Source organism: Dasypus novemcinctus, chromosome 11 (assembly GCF_030445035.2).
Source record: "Dasypus novemcinctus isolate mDasNov1 chromosome 11, mDasNov1.1.hap2, whole genome shotgun sequence".
NCBI classification, from domain to species: domain Eukaryota; kingdom Metazoa; phylum Chordata; class Mammalia; order Cingulata; family Dasypodidae; genus Dasypus; species Dasypus novemcinctus.
The window spans coordinates 56,606,244-56,631,696 of record NC_080683.1 but is presented as its reverse complement, the minus strand read 5'-3'; the positions used below and the strand labels follow the sequence as shown (position 1 = coordinate 56,631,696).

At 36.6% G+C, this 25,453-nt stretch overlaps 1 protein-coding gene and 1 pseudogene across 1 annotated transcript in view; both read left to right on the top strand.

The window, feature by feature from the left end:
- ME1 (malic enzyme 1) overlaps nucleotides 1-25,453 on the top strand; it is a 238,350-nt gene that overhangs the window by 114,415 nt on the left and 98,482 nt on the right. Inside the window, exon 6 of the mRNA XM_023589983.3 lies at nucleotides 7,317-7,420. Coding sequence (XP_023445751.1) covers nucleotides 7,317-7,420 — 104 coding nt within the window. The remainder of the gene's footprint in view (nucleotides 1-7,316; nucleotides 7,421-25,453) is intronic.
- LOC139440058 (programmed cell death protein 10 pseudogene) lies at nucleotides 14,765-15,426 on the top strand (annotated as a pseudogene).

The following is a 25,453-nucleotide window of genomic DNA, read 5'->3' as shown; positions in this document are numbered from 1 at the left end:
GTCTGCCGCCTCTCTCCTTTTTTGAACTCTCATTCTGCCATATGCTTTGTTCTTAATTCTACATAATCCCTGAAATCTATTTCCTTTTCTAATGCTTGAAAATCTTGCATGTCTACTTAACAGTCTGATTCCACACACATTACATGTGATGCCTAGTGCTAAAGATGGTCTAAGAGTTTTTGAGTGCTTGCTTAATAGCAGTTATTTCATTTTCTCCTAACAAAGATCTACTATTTTATTCACGGTCATTAATTTTTTATTTTATTGAATGAATACATGACACCATTTCTGTGCAGGCTACTTGATCTTGTTAAATTGGTTTTTTTGTAAATGTTTTTTAAATTTTGTCAACAAAATCATCAAGCATGCACTTATTATTTCAGCTTTAATTATCATGAAATTTAAGAAAACAGAAGTTTTTGACAATATTGCAGTCAGACTTCTTCATGCTTTACATGTTAATTATTAGCATGGGGGAAAATGGAAGAAAGAGAGAAACATGTAGCATATTTTCTCAATTGCATTATTTTTTTAATTCATAGTTTATAAAGTCCAAGTGTATTTCAGGCATGGAAGAAGTATTTTAATTCTGTATGCCATTAGTAGCACTTTGACATTGCACCCTCCTTTCCTCAAAAGTCCAACAGTAGGGAAGCGGCTGTGACTCAATAAGTTGGGCTCCCATCTACCATATGGGTGGCACTGGGTCCACGTCCCAGGGCCTCCTTGTGAAGGCAGGGTCATCTGCATGCTGCGGAGAACCTCCGGCCTGGGCACCACAGAGTGCCACCCAGCCTGCAGGCGCCACAGAAAGCTGACTCAGCAAGGTGATGCAACAAAAAAGGGCAAAAAAAAAGAAAAAACACAGAAGAGCGTGCAGCAAAGGGACACAGAGAGCAGACAGCAAGCAAGCCACAAGGGGGGGGGGGAATAAATAAAAATAAATATAGACACAGAAGGATGCACAGCAAATGGACAGAGAGCAGACATCATGCCAAAAAAAAAAAAAAACCGCAAAGTGGGGGGGGGGCTTAAAAAAAAAGTCCAGCAGTAGATTATTTAGAAGTTTTATGCCTCAAGGAAGAGTAGGTGCTTTACCATAACCCCAAGTTTCTCAATTTACATTTTATTCAAATACATTTATATGATTTAACACGTGAACTTCTAGCTAGGCAGGAGGCCTTAACTTACTGGTATGTGGTACATATTATACATATGTGTGTACATATTTGTATAGTACCTACATAATTCATTAGACAAACCAAGAGGATTCTATCAATAATTAAAATAGGACAACATATCTAAACGGGGGTAAACAGAACTATAATCTCTCTTGGCTTTCAGTAAATCCCAGATCATGATTCAAATGGTTTAACCTACTTAACATCACCACTTGTAAAAACATATCTAACTCTACTGAAATTCACTGGTCTTATTGCTATTTTATTAATGTTTACAATTCTTTAGGTTGGCATTTTGGGTTGAGATTGCTCAGGATATTGGAGTGGCTATGAAGACTGGCATCCCTGGAAAAGTTGGGGCCTTTCTCCAAATGGATTCTCATCTTTTACATATTATTCACACTCCACATACAAAATGTTTGCCTTTGTCCTAGGAGCCGAAAGTTTCATCCCATAATAGCAGCAGGTGCAGGGTTTAGGATCCTATCATCTAAATCAGGTCTAGATGCAAATGAAACTTCTTGGACTTTACCTCTTGGTGTGACTTTTCTTTTCTCTTTCCACCTATCAAACATAAAATAGTGATACAGGGACAGGATAAGCACAGTTAACACTCCCATTCAAAACAGGAGGTATAGGAATCATGACTCACTGGTCAGTAGCTTTTCTGAAATCCTACTGGTCACATGTTGCCAGGTCACCTATTCTGAAGTCAGGGAATGTTCTTTGAATACAGCCCTTTATTTCTTCCAGAACAGCATGACTTTTTTTAAGTTTATTGAAGTATATCATTCAAGCATAAACATACATAAACAATAAGTGTATAGTAATAGTTGTGAACTTATGAACCAAACATGCATAACATCGTACATACATCAACCCACTGCCAACACCCTGCATTGTTGTGAGACAGTTTTTACAAATGATGAAAGAATATCATCAAAATCTTACTAACTTAGTCTTTATTTTACATTTGGTGTATTTTCCCCCAACCCACCCTATTATGTTTTTAATATATTTTTATGAAGAAGTTGTAAACTTACAAAGAAATCATGCACATGTGCAGAATTCCCATGCAACACCCCTCTATCAACACACCCCACTGTGGTGGGACATTTCTTACAGAATATGAGATATCATCAGATTATTACCAGGTTCATACCACATATTTGGAACACTTTTTCCATATTTTCCCATTATCAGCATAGTATGTTTTTGACATAGATGCATGACTATTACATTACATTATTACTGTTAGCCACAGTCCAGTGGTCACTTCAATTGTAAATTGAATGCTTCTCCACATTCCCACCACACTGTAATAGTGATGTGTATCTGCTCTAGCTCACAAAGAACACTCTTACATCTGTAGCATCAACCACAATTTTCATCCACGTCTGGCTTTACTGTGTTATTCAGTCCCTAGATTATTCTCTAGCATTCTTTCAATTAATATTTACATCTCCAGACTATGCTTTTCAGCCACTTCTTTTTATAAACCAGCTGTTACTTACTATAATGTGTTACCATCAACTCTATACGTTTCCACAGTTTTCAAGTAAAGTTAATTAAAACTTGTACATACATTAAACATCAGTAGTCCATCTCAGTCCTCCTCTTCTTTAAGAATCCATCACCTACCACGAGGTCTTGAAGTTATTTGCCTGCATTTTCTTTTAGATACTTTATGGTTCTTGCTTTTATATTTAGTTTTTTTTAATCCATTTTGAGTTATCTTTTCTAGAAGGTGTGAGATAGGGGTCCTCTTTCCTTCTTTTGGCTATGGATATCCAGTTCTTTCAGCACCATATGTTAAATGGACTATTCTGCCTGAGCTTGGTGGTTTGACAGACTTGTCAAAAATCACTTAACCATAGTTGTGAGGGTCTGTTGTGAACCATCATTTTGGTTCCATTGGTCTATGTGTCTGTCTTTATGTCAGTATCATGCTGTTTTAGCACTGTAGCTTATGATACAAGTCTGGAAGTGAGAGTCCTCCAACTTTGCTTTTTCTTTTTAAGATGTTTCTGGTATTTGGGACCCCTTACCTTTCCAAATAAATTTGATAATCATGTTTCCACTTATTTTAAAAATGTTAGTGGAAATTTTTATGGGATTGCATTGAATCTGTATATCCATTTGGGGACAATTGACACCTTAATGATATTTAGTCTTTCAATCCGTGAATATGTAATGTTCTTCCAAATATTTAGGTCTTTTTTTATTTCTTTTAACAATGAGTTGTAAGTTTCTGAATACATGTGCTTTACATCATTGGTTAAGTTTATTCCTAAATATTTGATTCTTTTAATTGCTATTGTAATGGAATTTTTTCCCTCATTTCTTCCTCAGATTGCACATTAGTAGTGTCTTTTAAAGTCTTTCATCTAATACAAGTATAGCTACTCTGGCTTTTTAAAATTTTTTAATTTTTTTTATTGTTACTGCATGTGTAGAATATCTTTTCCCAACCTTTCACTTTCAATCTATTGGTATCCTTGGGTCTAAGGGGAGTCTTTTGCAAACAGCTATAGTTGGCTCATATTTTCTTATCCTTTCTTCCAGTCTTTGTCTTTTGATTGGGGAGTTTAATCCATTAACATTCAGTGCTATTACTTATTACTGTAAAGGCAGTTCATAGTTCACCCATTTTGACCTTTGGGTTTTATCTGTCATATTTTATTTTCCCCACTCTTTTGAGACTTTTATTTTTACTGATATAATCTTCTTTTCTAGGCTCTCTTCCAAGCCTCTCTCTCCTGTCTTTTCTTTATTTTTTTTAATTCTCTCCCCTCCCCCCCACCCTGGTTGTCTGTTCTCTTTGTCTATTTGCTGCATCTTGTTTCTTTGTCTGCTTCTGTTGTTGTCAGCAGCACGGGAATCTGTGTCTCTTTTTGTTGTGTCATCTTGTTGTGTCAGCTCTCCATGTGGGTGGCGCCATTCTTAGGCAGGCTGCACTTTCGGTGCACTTCTTGTGCGTGGGGCTCCCCTACGTGGGGGACACCCCTGCGTGGCAGGGCACTCCTTGCACGCATCAGCCCTGCACATGGGACAGCTCCACATGGGTCAAGGAGGCCCAGGGTTTGAACCGCGGACCTCCCATGTGGTAGTCAGACGCCCTAACCACTGGGCCAAGTCCGTTTCCCTGTCTTTTCAGACTGTAGCCCACCAAAGCCAATCTCTTGGTTACAAACTCTCTTAATTTATTTTTATCTGTGAATATTCTGAACTCGCCCTTGTTTTTGAAAGACAATCTTGCTGGATATAAGATTCCTGGCTGGAAGTTTTTCTTTTGCAGTATCTTAAATATATCATACCACAGTCTTCTTGCCTCCATGGTTTCTGATGAGAAATCGGCACATAACCTTATTGGGTATCCCTCATATGCTATGCATTGCTTTTTATTGCTGCTTTCAGAAATTTCTCTTTGTCTGTGACATTTGACATTCTAATTAATTTGTGTCTCAGAGTTGGTCTGTTCAGATGCAAGTATGTTGTGCTTCATGGACATGGTACCATGTCCTTCAATAAGGTTGGGAAATTTTCTACCATTATTTCTTCAAATATTCCTTCTGCCCCTTTCCCTTCTCTTTTCCTTCTGGGACATCCATAACACATATGTTTGCACGTCTCTTGCTGTCATTTAGTTCCCTGAGACCTTGTTGAATTTTTCTCATTCTTTTCTTCTTCCGTTCTTTTGTATGATTGCTTTTGGAGGCTGTTTTTTCAAACTTACCAATCCTTTTTTCTGTCTCCTTAAATCTGCTATTATATGATTCCTGTGTATTTGTCATTTAATTTATTGTGTCTTTCATTTGTATAAGATCTGTTTTTCTATGTATGCTTTCAAATTCTTCTTTGTGCTCATCCAATGTCTTTTTTTTAAAAGATTTATTTATTTTTTCCTTTATTTTTTAAATTATTCCCACTGCCCCCCTCTTTGTCTGTCTGCTCATTGTTTGCTTGCCTGTTTGCTCGCCTTCTCCAGGAGGCACTGGGAACCGAGTCTAGGACCATCCACATGGGAGGTGAATGCCCAGTGGCCTGAGCCATACCTGCTCCCTGCCAGCTGCAGCATCTGCTGTCTTGTGGCATCTGCTCATTTAGGAGTCTGCTCGTTTATATGGGGTGCAGCATGGTGGCGTCTAGCTCTCACTGTGGTGGATGTAGGTGTCTCCTTTTCTTTAGGAGGCACCAGGACCCAAACCCAGAACCTCCTCTGCAGTAGGCAGATGCCCAGCTGGTTGAGCCACATCTACTTCCTTCAGTGTCTTCTTAATATCCTTAATCTCTTTAGCCATCTCATTGAATTTATTAAGGAGATTGTTTAAACATCTACGATTAGTTGTCTCAACTCCTTTATGTCATCTGAAGCCTCATCTTGTTCCTTTAACTGGGCCATATCTTCTTGCTTGTTGGTGTGAATTGTAATTTTTTTGTTGGTGTCTTGGCATCTGGTGTACTAGATGTATTTATTCTGGGTGAGTTTATCTCTTTAGTTTAGGGCTTTTTTGCCCTTCCTCCTTTGGTTGTGTAGGAGGAGCAGTGGGTGTAGTTGGTGCTGTAAACTGTGGAGGCTCAAGCTGCCAACATTTCCCAAGGGACCAGTGAAGCCTCTCCCAACTTACTCCTTTGCCAGGGTTATGGGCAGAGCCACAGCCTTGTGTAATAATCCAAGTTGTGCAGGCCTAGACTGAAGCTTCATGCCCTTTTCTCCCTGCCTGGGTTGGGAATGGAGCTGCAGGTGTGAGCAGCATTCTATGCTGTGAGGGTCCAAAATGACTGCAGTTGCCCTAGTAGACTTCCATCTATTCAGTCTGTGCCAGCCAGATGTACCTGCAGTTACCTGGATAAGCTGGTGTAGGGCCCGCTAGCTTCCTTCCTGCTAGAGGTGCAGCTGAAGCCTAGGCTAGGGCTGCTAGCCAATCTAGATGAAAGAAGCTGGTGCCTACCTTCACTGTGATTTTCAATCAGCCTGGCTTCCCCTCATGCCTGGGTCAGAATCAAAACAGTGACTCCTGGTCTCTTTCTGACTTGGACAGTTTCAAACTTCAACTGTTCTTTGGATTATACTTTAGCCAGCCAAATTTACTAATCGGTAGCTGAAGTCAGTGGCTAAATGTCTGTCCTTCCAGGTTTTGGGAAATAGAGCATCCAACTCCAGCTGCAGAATAGCTCCTGAGGCACCTTGCACCACCAGAGTAAGATCATCCCCAGCCTCTGTGGCGTGACCTGTATTTTCCTGGGGAGCTTAGCACAGGTGCCCCCAGGTCTCCCTGCTGTAGTTGGGACTGGGGCTTAAGCTAGAGCTGCAATTCTGTTTGGGTGGAAAAAGCCAGTCCTTATCAGCACTGTGATTTTCACTCCACCCCATGTCCCCTCATCCCAGGGGCAGAGTTAAAATAGCGGCCACCAGTCTCTTTATGAGTTGGACAGGTTCGAATGAACAGTTCTTAGGTTAATCTTTAGCTCGTCCAATTTACTAATCAGTAGCTGAAGTTGGTGCCCAGCTGTCTCTTCCTCCCCTGTTTTTGGGAAGTGGAGCTTCCAGGTACAGCTGCAGAACAGCTTGGCTTGTGCCTACAGTGGAGGATGGGCATCGGCCTCTGCAGCATGGAGCACTCTACTTATGAATCTTCTCTGCAGTCTCCTCCCATTATTTCAAGGATGTTGCAGGATACTCTTCTGGTCTCCTGAGCCCCCAAACAGGTGTCTTAGATAGTTCTGGGTGATTACTAACTGCCCTATAGCACAGGCTGATTCTAGGAGCTCCTTACTCTGCCACCATCTTACTGGTTGTCCAGCATATCTTTTTTTTTTTAGATTTATTTATTTTATTTATTTCTCCCCCCCTTGTTGACTGTTCTCTGTGTCCATTCACTGTGTGTTCTTCTGTGTCTGCATGTATTCTCGTTAGGCTTGATGTTTAGTAAGAATTTTTTTTATTTGGCATATAAATATTGTAGATATATTCTAGACTACTAAATAATTACTTTGTAGATTGATTCTCAGTCAATATGGCAATATTTTATTTTTATCCCTGCTTTACAGATGAGGTAAACTAAAGCTCAGAAAGATTAAATGACTTGCTTATAGTTATTCCTGTGTCTATGGTAACTTATTTATTTTTAATAGGAATTACTTAAAGATCCATTGTATATTGGACTACGGAGAAAGAGAGTGAGAGATCGTCAGTATGATGATTTTTTGGATGAATTCATGGAAGCAGTCTCTTCCAAGTATGTATACTCTTCATTTTATATTTGAGTTAAATTTCAAAAATCTAAAGATAACCTAATAAACTATTTTAAAAATCCAAATTTTATGCAGTATGGTTTAGTAATTAGAAGTTATTTTAATGCAAAGAATCTATCTCCTCCTGTTAGTCGCCAAGTGATAGCATCTTGTGTCTGTCCCAGAAAAAAGTTTCTGATGCACTCTCTACAATACTTTTCTCTTACAAGAATCTTTAGAACCTGTGATTATTGAAATGTTGGATTGTAGTGAGAGGCAGTGATTAGTTACGAATTTACCTAAGCAACCCTTTTCATATTTATTGGCATTCCAGTCTGTTCTTTGTTTCTGGCAATTGGTAAAATATGATCTTTAGTCATATTTATGGCTCTATCTGATTGTTTTGTGGTAGTAGAAACAGAGGAAGAGATGGGCATTGAACATGAACCAGAATGGAGCAAAAATCAGTGCATCTAGTCATTATACTTGAATCTCTGATTACATCTGTAGTATTTGATTAAATTTAAATTTTCCTTTTTTTTTTTTCTTTGAGAAGGAGGCTTCCACCATTATTTAGTAATATGTTCTGATAAAACTTTGTCACACTGTCATCACATTTGTTACTGCATAGCTACAGAAACCATGCAGTATTTAAAAACAGATAATATGTCACTGTGCTTTCTAGTAGAGCTAAACTTATCACTGGAACCAACTCTAACCAGACATGTATTTCTGGTTTCTTTTTATTTAACATTTATTCTTAAGAAGTTGTATCTTTTTTTACAGAAAGTGTTTTCATCAGCATGGACAATATTTAGAATATGTTAAATCTTTCATTACCGAAGGGTTTAAAATATCTAGAGTTATTTGCCAATTACTATGGACTAAATTACTTTATAAAAGCAAAGACCTGATTTATTTATTATTATTTATCAACATATTTGATTAAGTTGTACTTATTCATAGAAATAATTGAGAAACTCTACAGAATTGAAGTTCAAGATAACATGGTAGAATTAATTTCTAGCACTTTTTCATATTTAATTTTAAATGTCTTATCCTATAAACCTCTGTGTAAGGTTTTGAAATGATATCTTTCCACAATGATAGCTCCTACTTGACATTATAGACTGAGAAAATCACCACCAGGTGGGTCTGTGGTCTCATTAGACCCATTTATGTGGTCACATTGGACCCATAATGATCTGACTCTTTACCAGCACTCCGTTTGTTATTGGCCCCCATATACCTTTACTCTAATGGGGCCTATGTTGATGCTTCAGGTCTCTTGATATCCCTGTCAGCACGAACCCTGTGCCCAACAGTCCTCAAAACATTTGAGAGTTCCTTTTCCCCAGGGTGCAGTTACAGAGTAAAGGGCTGGAGGTTATTCGGAGAAGAAATGGGAGAATTATTACCCTGTATTCTTGCCTTGGTATTGTAAGGTCCTTCCTTCTGGAGACTAGACATCTTCTTTAGGTCCAAAATCTAGCTCAGGTTTGAAAACTGAGTAAGGAATTCTGACAATTTCGGCAACTACTCTCAGTTTTGTGATCGTCCATCCTTAATTTACTTTGAATAGTACATAAAATAAGTAGTAGTCTTGTTATTGTTCCTAGGGGGATGCCATATTCTATTAACTATTCTCAGTAACTCTCTGTGGATCAGCCACATGTACCTTACCACTCTTACAATTGTGTCCACCTACTTTTGATGGTTAAGCTTCCTTACCTGTTACTGTCACTCCCCATTGCTGCTGGTGCACCTGGTTCTGTAATAGCCTTTACTTCTGTAATTCTTAACCTGCAGAGTAAAGTCACTGGTGAACTTCTTAGTAATGTTAATGCTTTTCTCATTGCCATATTCCTTATGACTTTGGTAAACGATATATTTTTTTGGCCTTCCTGTGATACATAATCATCTGATGGGTTTTATGGCTTTATATATTATATATGCTTGAGCATGCCTATTTCTCTTAGCCTTGTAATTCCACCTTCTGACCTGTGCTACAGTGTTTCTGGCATTTTACCATTTACTTTTTCAGTGTTTCTAGGAACCATTCTAGTAATCAGTGTGTACCATCTTCTAGAATTCTTGTGGGATGTTAAATCCTTTATCTCAGGAGAGTCCTGTCAAACTGTTAAACTTTCCCTTATCCAATCTTAAATTACAGCCCTGTGATCAAACACCCTCAATTTAACCCCACATGTGCTCTCCTAGCTAATACAAACAGCTAGATCTTACAGTTCCTTTTGGGGCATAGCCCCTTTTTTCCTAGCGTATCCCAGTTGGATTATGTTGTGATGTAACCTTAGTTATAGGCCTAGGGATCTGGAGTCGAGAAGGGGCTGATGAGGCAGGGAAGGTGGGCACATGTTATCTTATTGGGGAGAAGCCTTTATCTTCTTTTTCAGGAAAGGAAGGATGGCTCACTTCTGCAGATTCAGACAATCCTGAGAAATCTGAGAATTGAAGATTTTTAGAGGCATCAAACAAGACATTCCCATCCCATTGGCAGGGTCCCATTCTTTCCTCAAAACAGGACTTACAAGATCTGCCTCTTAAAGAGTTTTGGAGCCTGATTATTCTGACAATTAAGACTTGTTCTAGTTGTCAGCTTCTTTGCCCAGATGCTCTAGGATCTCAGAGCATCTTTTGTGTGCTACCTAGGAGGCCATCTGGTTTCACATGGTGATTACTTGCCCCCAGCTTTTTGTGATCTTTTTCCATTGTCCTTATAGTTAACAGTTTTCTCCGGTATTTCTCAAATGTCTGACACATAATTCCAGCTAAATCATTCCCTTCCACTGGAATACCATTCCATTCTACCAATGATGAGACTTTTAAAACTTGTACTGCCACACAGTACCTGGGAGTTCTCCATGCTTCATGGACCACTTGAGCTGTAATCCACATTTCCAGCCTGGCAGTGTGTGATCCATCTCTGACTCTGTCTTATCACTGCTTTTCTCAGACTACTCCTGGTACCCACTGTCACCAGAGAGGCAGATTTTGAAATGAACTTTAGTGTGCAAGATGCTTGTAAGTGTTCTAAGATCAATACCTGTGGATGAGAGACAAAGAAATTAGGAGTAGACAAAGGGAAAATTGGTCAGTACAGGCAAAATGACAGCCTTCGCTGACCCAAGTGGCTAACTCTTTTTAGAGTTGTCCCCAGCTGGACTGAGATGGCGAAACCTTTAAATCCCTGCATCAGTCAGTCATTGGGTATGGTTTGCCCTGGGAAAGAGCATGACCTATGTTGAAGCTGCTTTCTGTAACAGAGGCAATCCCTGGGACAACAGTGGGGGATATGAGTGGCATATCACAGTGTTTACCACAGTGACATTTAGACAATGATAAAAACTGAACAAGAACAAAAAGATTTCAAGGGCTGTAATTAAGTAACATTCTGGAATCTGTAGGATGGACTCCTTTTCAGCCAAATGCTAGCCTTTGCATATATTTTTGGTTTAGAAAAACTAGTCAATGGAGTAAAACACTGAGTTGCTCATGCTATATGGCTAATAAATCCAAAGCCAGCCCTGTGCACCAGTAGGTACTAGACTTGTCCAGTAAATATAAGTCATGTCAAACTAATCTATTTTTCATTTCTTATTGTTTTGATTTATTATTCATTCATTTGTTGGAAACCAGACACTGTTTGGTGCTGGAGGTACAGGGATGACTAAAGGTGAAAATAATCTCTTTCTTGTAGCTTATTCTCTATCAGAGGACACAGATAACAAACAAACAAATAAAACAGCAAAATTGCTGACAGAATAATAGGGAGTGACTGAATTTGTATAAATCAGGTGAATGTTTTAGATATAGCTATTTATTTTATGAAGTCACATGACAAAGTTAGTCATGATACTCTGTAGAAAATGAATTTGAGCTCTATGATTATAGAGATAGGTAAATTCATAAACAATGGAAAAACTTAATTTAGAAACTATTGATTAATTAGCTTGGATGTTAATAGTGTCTCCTATTGGAGTATTGACTTTTTCAATGATTTCATCAATTATTCCTACAAATTCCACATCTTAGAATATATGTTAAGAAAGTAATTCTAAAGGAGTAAATTTTATGCCCACATATGTTCACTGAGCATTTTTATTATTTAATTTTCTTTACTTTGCCTTTAAAATAGTACCCTCTCTTTGTTTTCCTCCTACCACTGACTGCACCTTCACACTTTAATTGGCTTCTACCTTCTCTTTCCTTGACATCTATACCATTAGATCATTAGATTCCTTTAGGGCTTAGAGTTTGAAACTTTGTTTACTATCTGTCTCTACATCCTTGGTGAGCTCATCCAGTCATGTCTTTAGATGTAATTATAAATCTGTGACTCCCAACTATATATCTGTAGCCTATATCTTCCCTGGACTCCAGAATTACATAGTCAACCTCCTTCTTGATATTTCTATTTAGATATATAATAATTATAGCATATGTAACATGTCCAAAATCGGGCTCCTGAGCTTCCACCCCCACCCAACTCTTCTACTACATTCTTTCTCATACACACCCCCCTCTTTTAGTTTGGTCATGTCTCAACTAATAACATCTTCAAAGGTCCTATTTACAAATGGTTTCACACCTACAGGACCAGGGGTTTGGGCCTGAATATGGCTTTTGTGAGGGACATGATCCAATCCCCAGTAGCTCTTATAATCTTTGCATACAGTGAAGCACATATATTAAAAATCACCTAAAAAAAATAAAGAAATAAAAAAACAAAAATAACTACATGTATGCCAAAATCTGATATGTGCATATCTGATATGCACATACCAGATTTCAAAGGAGTAAGATGTGTCACCCCTGAGTTATGACCAGATTTAAGCTAAATTTATTTTTCTCATTATTTATTAACATTATCTTCTCTTTCTGTGGAAGTCTTCAGACATGTAAGTTTATGTGTGCTCCACTTTTAGGCAGCGTTGCATTTTAGATAGAGTTTTTGCCTACCATTCTTTCCCCTGCTCCGTACCTAAACCCATGGCCTCCCCACAGAGAAATGGCTTTTTCTACTATGCTCTTCACTTTCATTCTGCCATTTCTGCAGCAGTTAATTTCCTGACTTACTTTCTGTGCTAACTTCTTCCTCCTGTTCCAATCATTGCTTTTTATGCATGATCTTCTTTTTAGATGAATGGGATATATTTATAATTAAAATGATTCTGTCTGTAATTCTGTGAGGATCTTTAGATTCTACCTGTCACTTTGATCAGCATAATTTACTTTGGTTTTCATAAGGAATTAATGACACCATATGACTCTATGGGATACCACCTGCTCTTCTTCCCTGGGGTCCAGAGGTGATGTAAGCCAAATGGTGATGTCAAATGGACAGGATGTATGTCAATGTGATAAAAATCAGCAACCAGGTTGCTAAAAAACATGACTCAATCCAGATTTATGACTCAAAATTTTTTTCCATTTTCCCATCCAAAGAGAGACCAGATTCACAATTTAACTTCAGCTATATTTTTCTAAAATGCTATTATTTCTATCTATATCTTTCTCTCTACTTTTTTTTTCAACTAAACAAATAACTTAGATTATGAAAGAAGGAAATTTGTAGGTACAAATTATGTGTATGTGTGTGTGTGTGTGTTTATATTCCGTAAAAGATATAAGGTGGATATACACTTGAGTATTTTAGTGTTAGTTTTGCATCTCTGCTCCATATCCCAACCTAACCTTGGAGGAATAGAACTTCATGAAGTCAGATTTACTCACCCTTTCTGAACATGGTTTACACTTTCTTTTAAAGATAATCTCCATGCCTAATCCCATTTTATTCTTATCAATTGCATTAATTCCAGCATTTCTTTAATATGGATGTAAATATTCTACACTGGTTTTATTCAGTTGGTATGAGCCTCAGGAATATATTATTCTATTTTGCCCTCTGTTCCCTACTAGATTGTGAGCTATCAGAAAAAAAATCCAATCTTTATTTTAAAGGTATTACTTATTTTCTGACTATCCCATTGTAGTAGGTATGAAATGATAGTGCTATAAAACTGTAGGAAAGGTGATTCCCTAACATAAACTAGAAAAACACACACTTTTCCAAATAAAATAGCTCCTGTCTGTAGTAAAAAAAATTAAAGATTTAAGTGTCAATTACATAAATATATTTATTTTAAGTTTTAAATTTTCTCTAAAGAAAAGTATTTTAATGAATTCCTATTGCACTAACAAATCCACAGCAAAGCTACTGGAACTAATTATCAAATTCAGCAAAATGGTGGGGTACAAGATCAACACAAAAACCAGTAGTGTCTCAGGAATGCATAAGCAATGAACAACCTGAAAAAGAACTCAATAAAAAATTCCATTTATGATAACAACTAAAAAAATTAAATATCCTGGAAAAAATTTAACCAAGGATTTAAAGCACTTGTTTGCCAAAACTACAAAATATTGCTAAAAGAAATCAAAGACAACCTAAATAAATGGAAGGGCATTCCTTGTTCAAGGATTGGAAGAACAAGTCTTGTTAAGATGTCCATTCTGGGGGAAATAGATGTGGCTCAAGCAGATGGGCACCCATCTACCATATAGGAGGACCAGGGTTTGGTGCCCAAGGCCTCCTGGTGAGGGCGAGCTGGCCTATGCAGAGTGCTGACCCACACGGGAATGCCACCCCACGTGGGTGTGCCGCCTCGCTCAGAAATGCCGCCCTGCGCAGTAGTCCCAGCTGACACAGAAAGCTGGCACAGCAAGGTGATGCAACAAGAGACAGAGGAGAGAAAATAAGAAAACGTCGCAGAACAGGGAGCTGAGGTGGCACAAGAGAGTAATCAGCTCTCTCCCACTCCAGAAGGTCCCAGGATCAGTTCCTGGAGCCACCTAATGAGAATACAAGCAGACACAGAAGAACACACAGCAAGTGGACACAGAGAGCAGACAAGGGGGTGGCAGTAAATGAGTTCATTTAAAAAAAAAATGTCCTTTTTACCCAAAGCAGTTTACAGATTCAATGATTCAGTGGAATCCCCACCAAAATTCCAGCAACCTTCTTTACACATGGAAAAGCCAATCATCAAATTTATATGGAAGGGTAAAGAGCCCTGAATAGCCAAAGCCATCTTGAAAAAGAAAAACAAAGTTGGAAGACTCACACTTCCTGACCTTAAAAACTCATTTCAGATCTGGGAATTGAAGAGCACTCCAAAGGTATGAAGTGGAGTCAGTGCCCCAGTTGATGGTCAGTATATGTTATGTGCCCTATTTTATTACAAAAAGGGGATAAAATACTACATTGAATGAAGATTTCCCTGCATTTTAGTACTGCTTTTTCTCCTGTAGTTGACTTTTGAATGAGAATGAGAATGAGAATGGAAGAAATGAAGAATGAAGCTGAGAACACTTCCATGGTTTCTGTGCCCCTCTATGCAGTCATGATTCCTGTGTTTAATGAGCTCCAACAGGTACATCTGTCTGCAGCTCAGACACTGAGAGCTGCTTTCATTAAGGCTGAAAAGAAAATCCAGGTCTCATGCAAAACATCATTATTAAAATTTTAGAGAAAAAAGTATGGAAGTTAACTGCACAGAATCTCTCCTTCATATGGCAGCTGATGAAGTAGAAGAATATATGATTGAGCAACTGGAGCCAGAATTCCAGGACCTGATTCAAAAGGCATGAGCACTTAAATTCTCAGTAAGATCCTAGATGAGGTCAGTTGACAGAGTCAGGTTTCTGTTGACAATGAAGGATATAGCTAGTGCCAAAAAAAGAACTTCTCGATGCAGTGAATAATGTCTTCAAGAAATATCAAGCCAAAACTGAAGGGCACTTGAACACCAAAGGAAAGAATTTGTAAAGTATTTCAGAATGTTTTAGTGATACTTTGAAAACCTATTGTAAAGAAAGCAAGGCAATAAATGTGTTCATAAATGCCAACTGACTAATTCATCAAACTAACTTGATAAAAATCAGACCATCAAAACTGTGGACTGAACATTGTAAGAGATGTCAGTATTGAACTGCTTTTATCTGTAAATTTAAAGTTAGCTGTGTAAATTATCAGTACCTCCTGAAGGGACCTAATCCAGGATGTTGAATGGGATTATTGCTATTTTACATCATATTTTTGCAAAATGTAGCTTAGTCATAATCTCACACTGAAAACTTTGGGTCACTTTTGCTATTATCATTCTTATAAGAAATATAAGCCAGAAGAATTTATATTTAATATATTAATATGTCATATTATAATATTACTTAAAAGAATTGTAAATATTGGTGTTTCTGGCATTTTAACTTGAAAGTGATATGCTTGATGCAAGATAATAAACTATATTTGGTGGCAAATATTCAATAAATAATTTACATCTGTTAAACATTACTGAAAAAATATGTGTGTGTGTGCGTATGTATTATCAGAAGACCAAGACAATTTGGTATAATGTCTAAAAATTTCTAACTGGAGCTTATTAGCAGTTTATCAGATTGTAAAGCAACCTGAATTCCTGTTTTTTGTCCTTAATCATATTGGGCAAAAAGTAGTATGTGAAAATATTTATAATATATAGAGGTAATGAATATTTTTGCATTATTCCAGCCTGTTTTAAGAGATGTATCAGGATGAGGTAGTAGTGTCTCCACACTATAATGCCACTTTTTAAACTCTATGACAATATAGATTTGACTTTGAGAAATGAAGTTTTTGGTATGCTGGACCCTAAGAAGTTTTACACATCCCCCCCCCCAAAAATAGCCTCATTAGTAGTAATTTAAAGTTATACCAATGCTAGTTGGTTTGAAATTGTCATGAGTATTGGTATTATATACACTCTAAATCTGTACAGTTTTATTTCACCATAGAGAAGTTGTAAGGAAATTATGTATCAAGTATTCATGTTAAGTAATAGCATTTTTCAATTATGGTAAAATAAAGAGAAAAATCAGAAAGAAAGAAAAACTTACTTCAAAGCCACAGTAATCAAAATAGCATGGTACTGGCACAAGGACAGACACACAGACCAATAGACTAGAACTGAGAGTTCAAAAATCAACCCTCACATTTAGCCTACTATTTTTGACAAGAGTACCAAGTCCACTCAATTGGGAAAGATTTGTCTCTCCAACAAATGGTACTGAGAAAACTGGATATCCATATGCAAAAGAATGAAGGAAGACCCCTACCTCACGTCATGTACAAAAATCATCTCAAAATGGATCAAAGACCTCCTCAGCAGAGCTGCAGCTCCTACTCTCTGGTTTGTTGGACTTACCCAGATCAGCCAGCAGGGAGGTGAAGATGGTGAACCACCACACCAGGGAATCAAGAGTGCCTACAACTGCAAGCAGAGGAATTGCATCCGTTATCCATGTGGAATCTAAGCCCCCTCTTGGTCTAGAGGTAGAGAGGACATCACCGTCCCAGGGTCCACAGAATGGAGGAATAAAATATGGATTAGAGTGGACTTACTGATATTCTACTATAAAACTATTGTGACTAGTAATGGAAGAAATTGTAGCATTGAGGTGAAGAAAGTGGCCACAGTAGTGCTGAGGGAAAGAAGAGATGTGATGTGGGGACATCTTTAGGACTTTAGGTTGTCCCGAGTGATATTGCAAGGTCAGATAACTGGGCTTTGTATATCCTGCCATAACCCACTGAATGTACTGGGGGAGAGTGTGAACTACAGGGTAAACTATTACCCTTGTGATGCAGTAGTGCTCTAAAATGTGTTCACCGAGTGTGATGAGTGTGCCACAATGATGGGGGAGGTTGTTGGTGTGGGAGGAGTGGGGTGGGGGTGAGGGGTATACAGGAACCTCTTATGTTTTTTAATGTAACATTTTTTTTGCCATGTATATATCTTCCAAAAAATACAATTTACAAAAGTGATTGGGTGGGGGGGTGGGGAGTGGCTTATATGGGGACCTCAATTTTTTTATGTTTTTTAATGTAGCATACTTTGTGATCTATTAACTTTAAAAAGTGTAAAATAAATAAATAAATAAGACCCCCCCCCCAAAATAAATGGATCGAAGACCTAAATATAGGAATCAGAACTACCAAACTCCTAGAAGAAAACATAGGGAGGCATCTTCAGGATCTTGTGTTAGGAAATGATTTATTTAACTTTACACCCAAAGCACAAGCAACAAAAGAAAAAAATAGATGAATGGAACCTCAGCAAAATTAAAACTTTAGTTCTTCAGTGGACTTTATCATGAAAGTAAAATGACAGCCTAGTCAATGGGAGAAAATATTTGGAAATTACATATGTGATACAGGTTTAATATCCAGAATATATAAATAAATTCTTCAACTCAACAACAAAATGAGAAACAACCCAATTACAAAATAGGCAAAAGAACTGAATAGGCATTTCTGCAAGGAAAATATAGAAATGACCAAAATAGCATATGAAAAGGTGTTCAACATCAGCCATTAGGGAAATGCAAATCAAAACCACAATGAGATACCATTTGGCAAGCACTAGAATGGCTACTAATTAAAATAATTAGAATAAGCAAATGCATAGAGTCCAAGACTAGAATATAGATTATCAGGAGCCAGGGTGCAGGTAGAGAAATGGGGAGTTAATGCTTAAATTGTAGTTTTTATTTGGGTTGATGGAAGAGTTTTGGTAATGGATAGTGATGATAATCGCACAACATTGTGAACATAATTAATAGCACTGAAGTTGATATTTATGGTTAAAAGGGTAAATTTTAGGTTTGAGATATGTTTCTACAATAAAATTTTTTTTAAGGAAACAAAATTGTATAATACAAACATTGACCCCTCTTGTCAACAATAGACTGTGATTAATAGAAAAATTATAAAAATATTCTTTCATGAATTGTAACAGATGTACCACACTAATGCAAGGTGTTAAAAATAGGGTTAAAAAAAATAAAGGTGGTATATGGAACTCTGTATTTTATGCATTATTTTTCTGTAAACCTACAACTTTTCTAATATAAAATTAAATTATATTAAATTTAGGAATTCCTTTTTGCATTTGTTACTACCTGTCTTTTTTCTTTGGAATCAGCAAACATTGAGAATTATAGAGAAAATCCTTAAGAACTTATCTAGGTTTATTAAAGCTAAATTTTTATGATTATTCAAGATAGTCACTATGGTTTGATAATAATACATAAACCATGCTTCTTTTGTGTATCTCTCTTCCTTGTCAATTCTTTTGACTTTTGTTTAGCAATGTGAAGGCCAATTTATTAAAATCTTGCATTTCTTATAATTTTTATCTCCTGCTGTATGTAATAAATTTGAAAATATAAATGAATCTGCTTACCAGTCTTGTTTAAAAAAAAAATTCAGTATTGATTCTCTTAGTTGTACTCAGATTAATCTAAAACAAAAAACAAAAAAAAAACAAACACTGCTATCTATAGAAATGTCCTGTGGTTCACAATAAAGTCCTTTGATCAAAGTGTTGTTTGTGATATTCTTTTCTTGCCTGCCTTAATTTCCATGCATTTATAAACCAAGGTAAAGCAGGCGTGCACTTATGAAATCAGCTTGTTTTTTTTATTCTTAAAGACTCTATGGTTGGTTTCTCAGGGAAATAATATAACAATATTTGAAGGAGTTACATATAATTTCAATATTGGAGATTAAAGATGCTGATAGGAAAAGGCAATTAAGGCAGCAACGTTAAATAGTTAATTGGAGGTAAGGTCAGAAATAAAGGGCTTTTTTTTTTCTCTAGGAATTCTGAAATCAATTGGCAACTAAGATCTGGACCTAACCTTATTATTATTATTATTTTTTAAAGATTTATTTATTTATTTATTTCTCTCCCCTTCCCCCCCCACCCTGGTTGTCTGTTCTCTGTGTCTATTTGCTGCATCGTCTTTGTCTGCTTCTGTTGTTGTCAGCAGCACAGGAATCTGTGTTTCTTTTTGTTGCGTCATGTGGTGTCAGCTCTCCACGTGTGCGGCACCATTCCTGGGCAGGCTACACTTTCTTTCACGCTGGGCGGCTCTCCTTACGGGGCACACTCCTTGCGAGTGGGGCTCCCCTATGCGGGGGACACCCCTGTGTGTCAGGGCACTCCTTGCATGCATCAGCACTGCACATGGGCCAGCTCCACACGGGTCAAGAAGGCCCAGGCTTTGAACTGTGGACCTCCCATGTGGTAGGCAGACGCCCTAACCACTGGGCCAAGTCCGCTGCCTAACATTATTATTATTATTATTATTATTATTATTATTATTATTATTATTTTCTATCTGTTAGCCTCATTGTCTTTTTGGTGCTTCCCCCACGCACTCCGTGCAGGTTTGGGACACCTTTTTTTCTTTTTTTTTACCAGGAGGTCTCAGGGATAGAACCTGTGTCCTCCATATGGTAAATGAGAGCTCAGTTGCTTGAGCCACACCTGGTTCCCTAACTTTGTTATTAATGATTGGTACATTTCAGTCAGTAAAAGTCAAAGTCCTTATAAAGGTCATTAGGACCTGACATGATCAAACCTACCTAACCTCATTCTGCTGGAGTCATAGTCTTCACACTTCCTTTGCTCTTATAGGACTCTCAAGGCATGTTCCCACCTCATATTATTTGCTCTTGATCTTCCATTTGTCTGGAATACTCTTCTTATTTCCAGAAATCTGCTTGAAATCTATCAGTTTAATCTTTTTCAAATATTTTCTTATATCTCACATTCTTACTGGCACATGCCCTCACTGCCACATACAATATTGAAACCTGCCTCACCTTCCCCCCACCAATGGCTGTCCTGATACCCTTACTTTGCTTTACTTTTTCTTTTTTCCTACAGCATTTATCACCTTCTAAGAATATTATATATGTATATATTTTATGATGTTTTTATTTATTACATGTATTCCTTTTATGTGTCTTCCCCCACTGGATTGTTTACTCCATAGCAGACACCAAGGCCAGGGGTCTTCTATGGAAAAATTCCTATAGCAGTGCTTAACACAAAGCAGGTGCACATTAACTATTCCTTGAATAGGTTGGCACAAATATTTCACAGTTATTAGAAAATTAGATTTTAAACACGCCTTACTTTTATTGAGTTACTAACATGATTTTCATGTGGAAAGGAGAGCCATATAGACATGGCAAGTGATGAATAACCACTTCTCTCAAATCTCACAAATTATCCTTTGAGGTGCTAGAGATTAGTACTGATGTTGGTATGTTATGTAAAGCAATCTAACCACATTTAATGCAAGTTGGTAATAAATATTTTGAACAGTTATATTTGATGTTCTATTATTTAAAACTGTAACAAGATTTGTGTAAATATTGCTGTAATCAAGAAATGAGAACAAAATAAATTCACATTGCCAGGATGATCACATTCTGGCTAACTCAATTTTCCATCATTTGACTGTTATTTTTATTTCACAGTTAAATCAGGCCAGAATTAACGACACAGTGTGGCATGTTTTTTTATTTAACTATGATGTAGTGATTAATTCTTAAGGCTGTTTTTTCTTGTGGTAGTCACAGATGGTGACCCATTTTTTTTTTCCATATCTTCATTCATAATGGTTTCACAACCTGCAGTCTACACAGTAAAGACTGTTGCATTTGTGAAGGAAAAAAAACAAAATAAGCAGCCATAAAAATTACATTGTTAACGATTATGTGTAGATTGGGATGTACAGAAATTCAAAATGTAAAAAATATGCTAGAGAGATGTAGCTTAGAATAGGTCGATATTCCATTTCCTCAGAGGTCTCAGAATTATGTTTCTTACTTCAGTGAATATAACCATGGTTTGGTCTCTGGTCCTCAGCTCAGAAAGTTTAGAAACCTGATTTTGCCTGCACTCAAAACCCATATCTCAAGGACATGTACTCATCAAACTTATGAGTAAAACTTTGACTTTGAAGTTGATCCTGAGCTTCACCAACTACTACATCTGTGTCCTTGGCAAATTACATAACTTCTCTAAGACTTAGTTTCCTCTCCTGTAAAAGGGGGACAGTAATAACAGTACCTTCCTCATAGAGCTGTTGTGATGATTGACATAAAAAACATTTGCAAACAATTACTTTTCTTGTTGCTATTAATAGTAACTATTTTATTACCCAATAATTATGATTAGGCCAATAATTTTGTTAAAAATTGTAGGCTAGCAAATTTGGTTCACTATTAAATGGAACATTTAATAACTGGAAGTGTCCAAAAATACTGTATATAAAAGTACTTAACCATAATGTTCACATAATGATCATTCAGGAGTTGTTATTCCTACTTGTTTTTGTTAATATTATTTGCTACCTCTGTCACTCTAGACATAGGCAGATGAACTTAAGGATATAAACATTTCAGCCTTAATTGGGAGGACAGATTAGAATTAAACACTGTATTTTTTAAAATTTGGGATTCTATGAAAATACTAAAGCACTTTTTTTCAACATTCAAGGCTAGTCTGCACCATAAAATTCAGTGATTCATTGATGCTTGTGATCATTATGAGTCAGTTGAAAATGTTTGATCATCACAGAGTAACTGTAAAATATCATATAATTATACTTGACTCAGAGGACTAGGCTTCTCATTGAACATCTTAAACTGTTTTGTTTTACATAAACTTTAAGCTTTCCCTTGCATTCCAAAATTTATTTTGTAAGTAGCTTAAGATACAGTTGGCAGGATGGTTGATTTAAGAAAAATTATTTCACAAGAGCTTTTTATTTGGCCTACATATATTCCTCATGTTACATATTAATTATATAATCAGGTTCAGAGAAAGTTCACTATAAAAGTTACTTCCTAATTTTAAAAAATGATATGCAAATACTAAAAACTCTTAAAATAATTTTGCAAAGATTAAAATAAGGTCCAGCCTTAAATAAGTCTTTTGTGCCAATCAACTAGATCGGTTCTTAACACATGCTCTCTCTCTTTTTAAACAATCTATATCTGATTATATCCCAAAGCAGCAATTTTTTTCTTGAGTATTTTCAATGGCCCCCACATAGCTCTGTGCAATTATGTGAAGGAGATTCATTAGTAAATCCATCCAGGTAGTTGTTCTCTGTCAGGCCTTGCTCTGTTCCATGCCCTGACTCCATTTCCATGATAGTTCCATTTTGCTTCACCTTGCCTACCTTAAACCTCCTTACTGGGCTCCTTATATCATTGCTGTCATCTAATCTGCATGAAGAATCATGTTTTTGTTTTGTTTTGTTTTAATGTAGTTCTGTCTCAGAAATGTCAGTAACATATTACTTTTTAAAACAAATAGAACTTCTTATTTTGTTTCTATAATTTTTACAGTTCAATATTTTAAATTAGAGAAGTTATAGCTTTACAGAAAAATCATATAAAAATTATATTACCATATACCCTCTATTGATGACTTTGTGAATTAGTGTGTTAACTTTGTTACAATTGATGTAAGAATATTATACTTTAACTAAAGTCCATGGTTTACATTAAGTGTATTCCTGGTCTCATTTCCCCACATATACCACCTGTTATTAACTCCTCCTTTTAGTGTGGTGCAGTTCTTATAATTCATGAAAGAACTTTTTTTTTAAGGAGGTACATGGGAAGCATGCACTCAACCACTGGGCAACATCTGCTACCTGAAAGAACTTTTTTATACTTGTACTATTCTAATTATTTCATATCAGTGAGATGGTGTAATACCTGTCCCTTTGTGTCTTGCTTATTTCATTAAGAGTAATGTCTTCCAAGTTCATCTATGTTGTCTTATGTATCAGAGCTTCATTCCTTTTATGGCTGAATAATATTCCGTAGTATGTATACATCACATTTTCTTTATCCATTCATCGGTTGATGGACACTTGGGTTGCTTCCATTTTTTGGCTATTGTGAATAATGCCACAATGAACATCAGTTTACAGATATCTGTTCTAGTCCCTGCTTTCAATTTTGGGGGATATAGATCCAGTAGAGAGATGATTCCAGAGTTATATGATAATTTTTACTTTCTGAGGAACTTCTAAACTGTCCTCCATAGTGGCTGTACCATTTTATATACCCACCAACAGTGTCTTACATTTATTCTGATTGGGGTACACTGCGCTTCTTAGACATGTTAGTTCATTTCTTTCAAGAGAGTTAGGAAATTTTCTACCATTATTTCCTCAAATACTCTTTCTGTCCCTTTTCTCTTGGAACTCCCATGATACATATGTTGTTGCATAATGGAATGTCCTTCCATTTTTTAGTATTTAGTTCTTCTTTGATTTCTTTTAGCATGTGTATTAGTCAGGGTTCTCTAGGGAAACAGAATCAACAAGAGATATCTGTCAATAGTATGTGATTTTGTAAGAGTCTCTCACACAGCCATGAGGATGCACAAGTCCAGGTTCCGCAGGCAGGCTGCAACCAGGAGCTCGGATGAAAGTCCAGTGAAGATTCTTGATGAGTCTGGGAGATGCTGGCTGTCTAAAGACGAACTGGGAAATTCTCTCTCAAGGCTGGAATCACTACCCCTTTTAAGGCATTCAACTGATTGGGTTAAGTGTCACTCATTGCTAATGGCAGTCTCTCTGATTGATGTAATTATAACCGCTATCCATGATTTACCACTGCAGTGGTAAATTCAGTGGTGACTAAAATCCATAAATGCCCTTGTATAACAGTTAGCCCAGTTCTTGCTTGACCAAACAACTGGGCATGATTACCTGGCTGAGTTGTCACAGTTGCCTAACCATCACAGCATGTTTTATAGTTTTCTGTATACGAGTCTTTGCATCCTTGCTTAAATTTATTCCTAGATATTTGATTCTTTTAGTTGCCATTTTAAATGAAATTTTTTTTCTTGATTTCATCCTCTTGATTTGCATCCTTGATTTGCACATTAACTAGTGTATAGGAACATTACTAAGTTTTGCACATTGATCTCATAACTACCACTTTTCTGAATTTGTTATCTCTAGTAGCTTTATTTTAGATTTTGGGGACTTTGTATATATAGGATCATGTCATCTGCAAATAGAGAAAGTTTTACTTCTTCCTTTTCAATTTTGATGACTTTTATTTCTTTTTCTTGCCTAACTGCTCTAGCTAGAACTTCCAGTACAATGTTTAATAGTAGTGGTGACATTCGGCATCCTTGTCTCATTCCCAATCTTAGAGGGAAAGCATTCAGTCTTTAACCAGTGAGTATGATATTAGCTGTGGGTTTTTCATATATGCACTTTAACATGTTTACGGGGGTTCCTCCTCTTCTAGGTTTTTAAGTATTATCAAGAAAGGATACCAGGTTTTGTCAAGTACCTTTTCTGTATCAATTGAGTTGATCATGTGGTTCCTTCCCTTCATTTTGTTAATGTGTATTACATTAGTTGATTTTCTTTGGTTAAACCATCCTGCATACGTGGGATAAAACCTACTTGATCTTGGTGTATAATTATTTTAATGTGCTGTAGAATTTGATTTACAAGTATTTTGTTGAGGATTTTAAAATCTCTACTTAGAAGAGAAATTGGTCTGTAATTTTCTTTTCTTGTAGTATCTTTATCTGGCTTTGGTATTAGGGTGATGTTGGCCTCATAGAATGAGTAAAGTAGTGTTCATCCTTGTCAATATTTTGGAATAATATAAGCAAGATTGGTATTAATTATTCTTTGAATGATTGGTAGTATTTCTCTGTGGAGGCATCTGGTCCTGGGCTTTTGTTTGTTGGGAGGTTTGTGAGACTCGTTCAGTCTCTTTACTTGTAATTTAAGTATTGAGGTCTTCTGTTTCTCCTAGAATCAGTAGGTTGATTGTGTATTTCTAGGAATCTGTCCATTTCATCTTTGTTTTCTAATTTGTTGGTATTTTTTTTCCATCTTATATTCTCATGATCCTTTTTATTTCTGTGTATCAGTAGTAATTTCCATCTTCTCATTTCTGATTTTCCTTATTTGCATCTTCTCTCTTTTTCCCTTTGTCAGTCTAGCTAAAAGTTTGTCAATTTTATTAATCTTTTCAAAGAACCAACTTTTGATTTTGTTAATTCTCTCTATTGTGTTTTTGGTCTCAGTTTCATTTATTTCTACTCTAATCTTTGTTACTTCTTTCC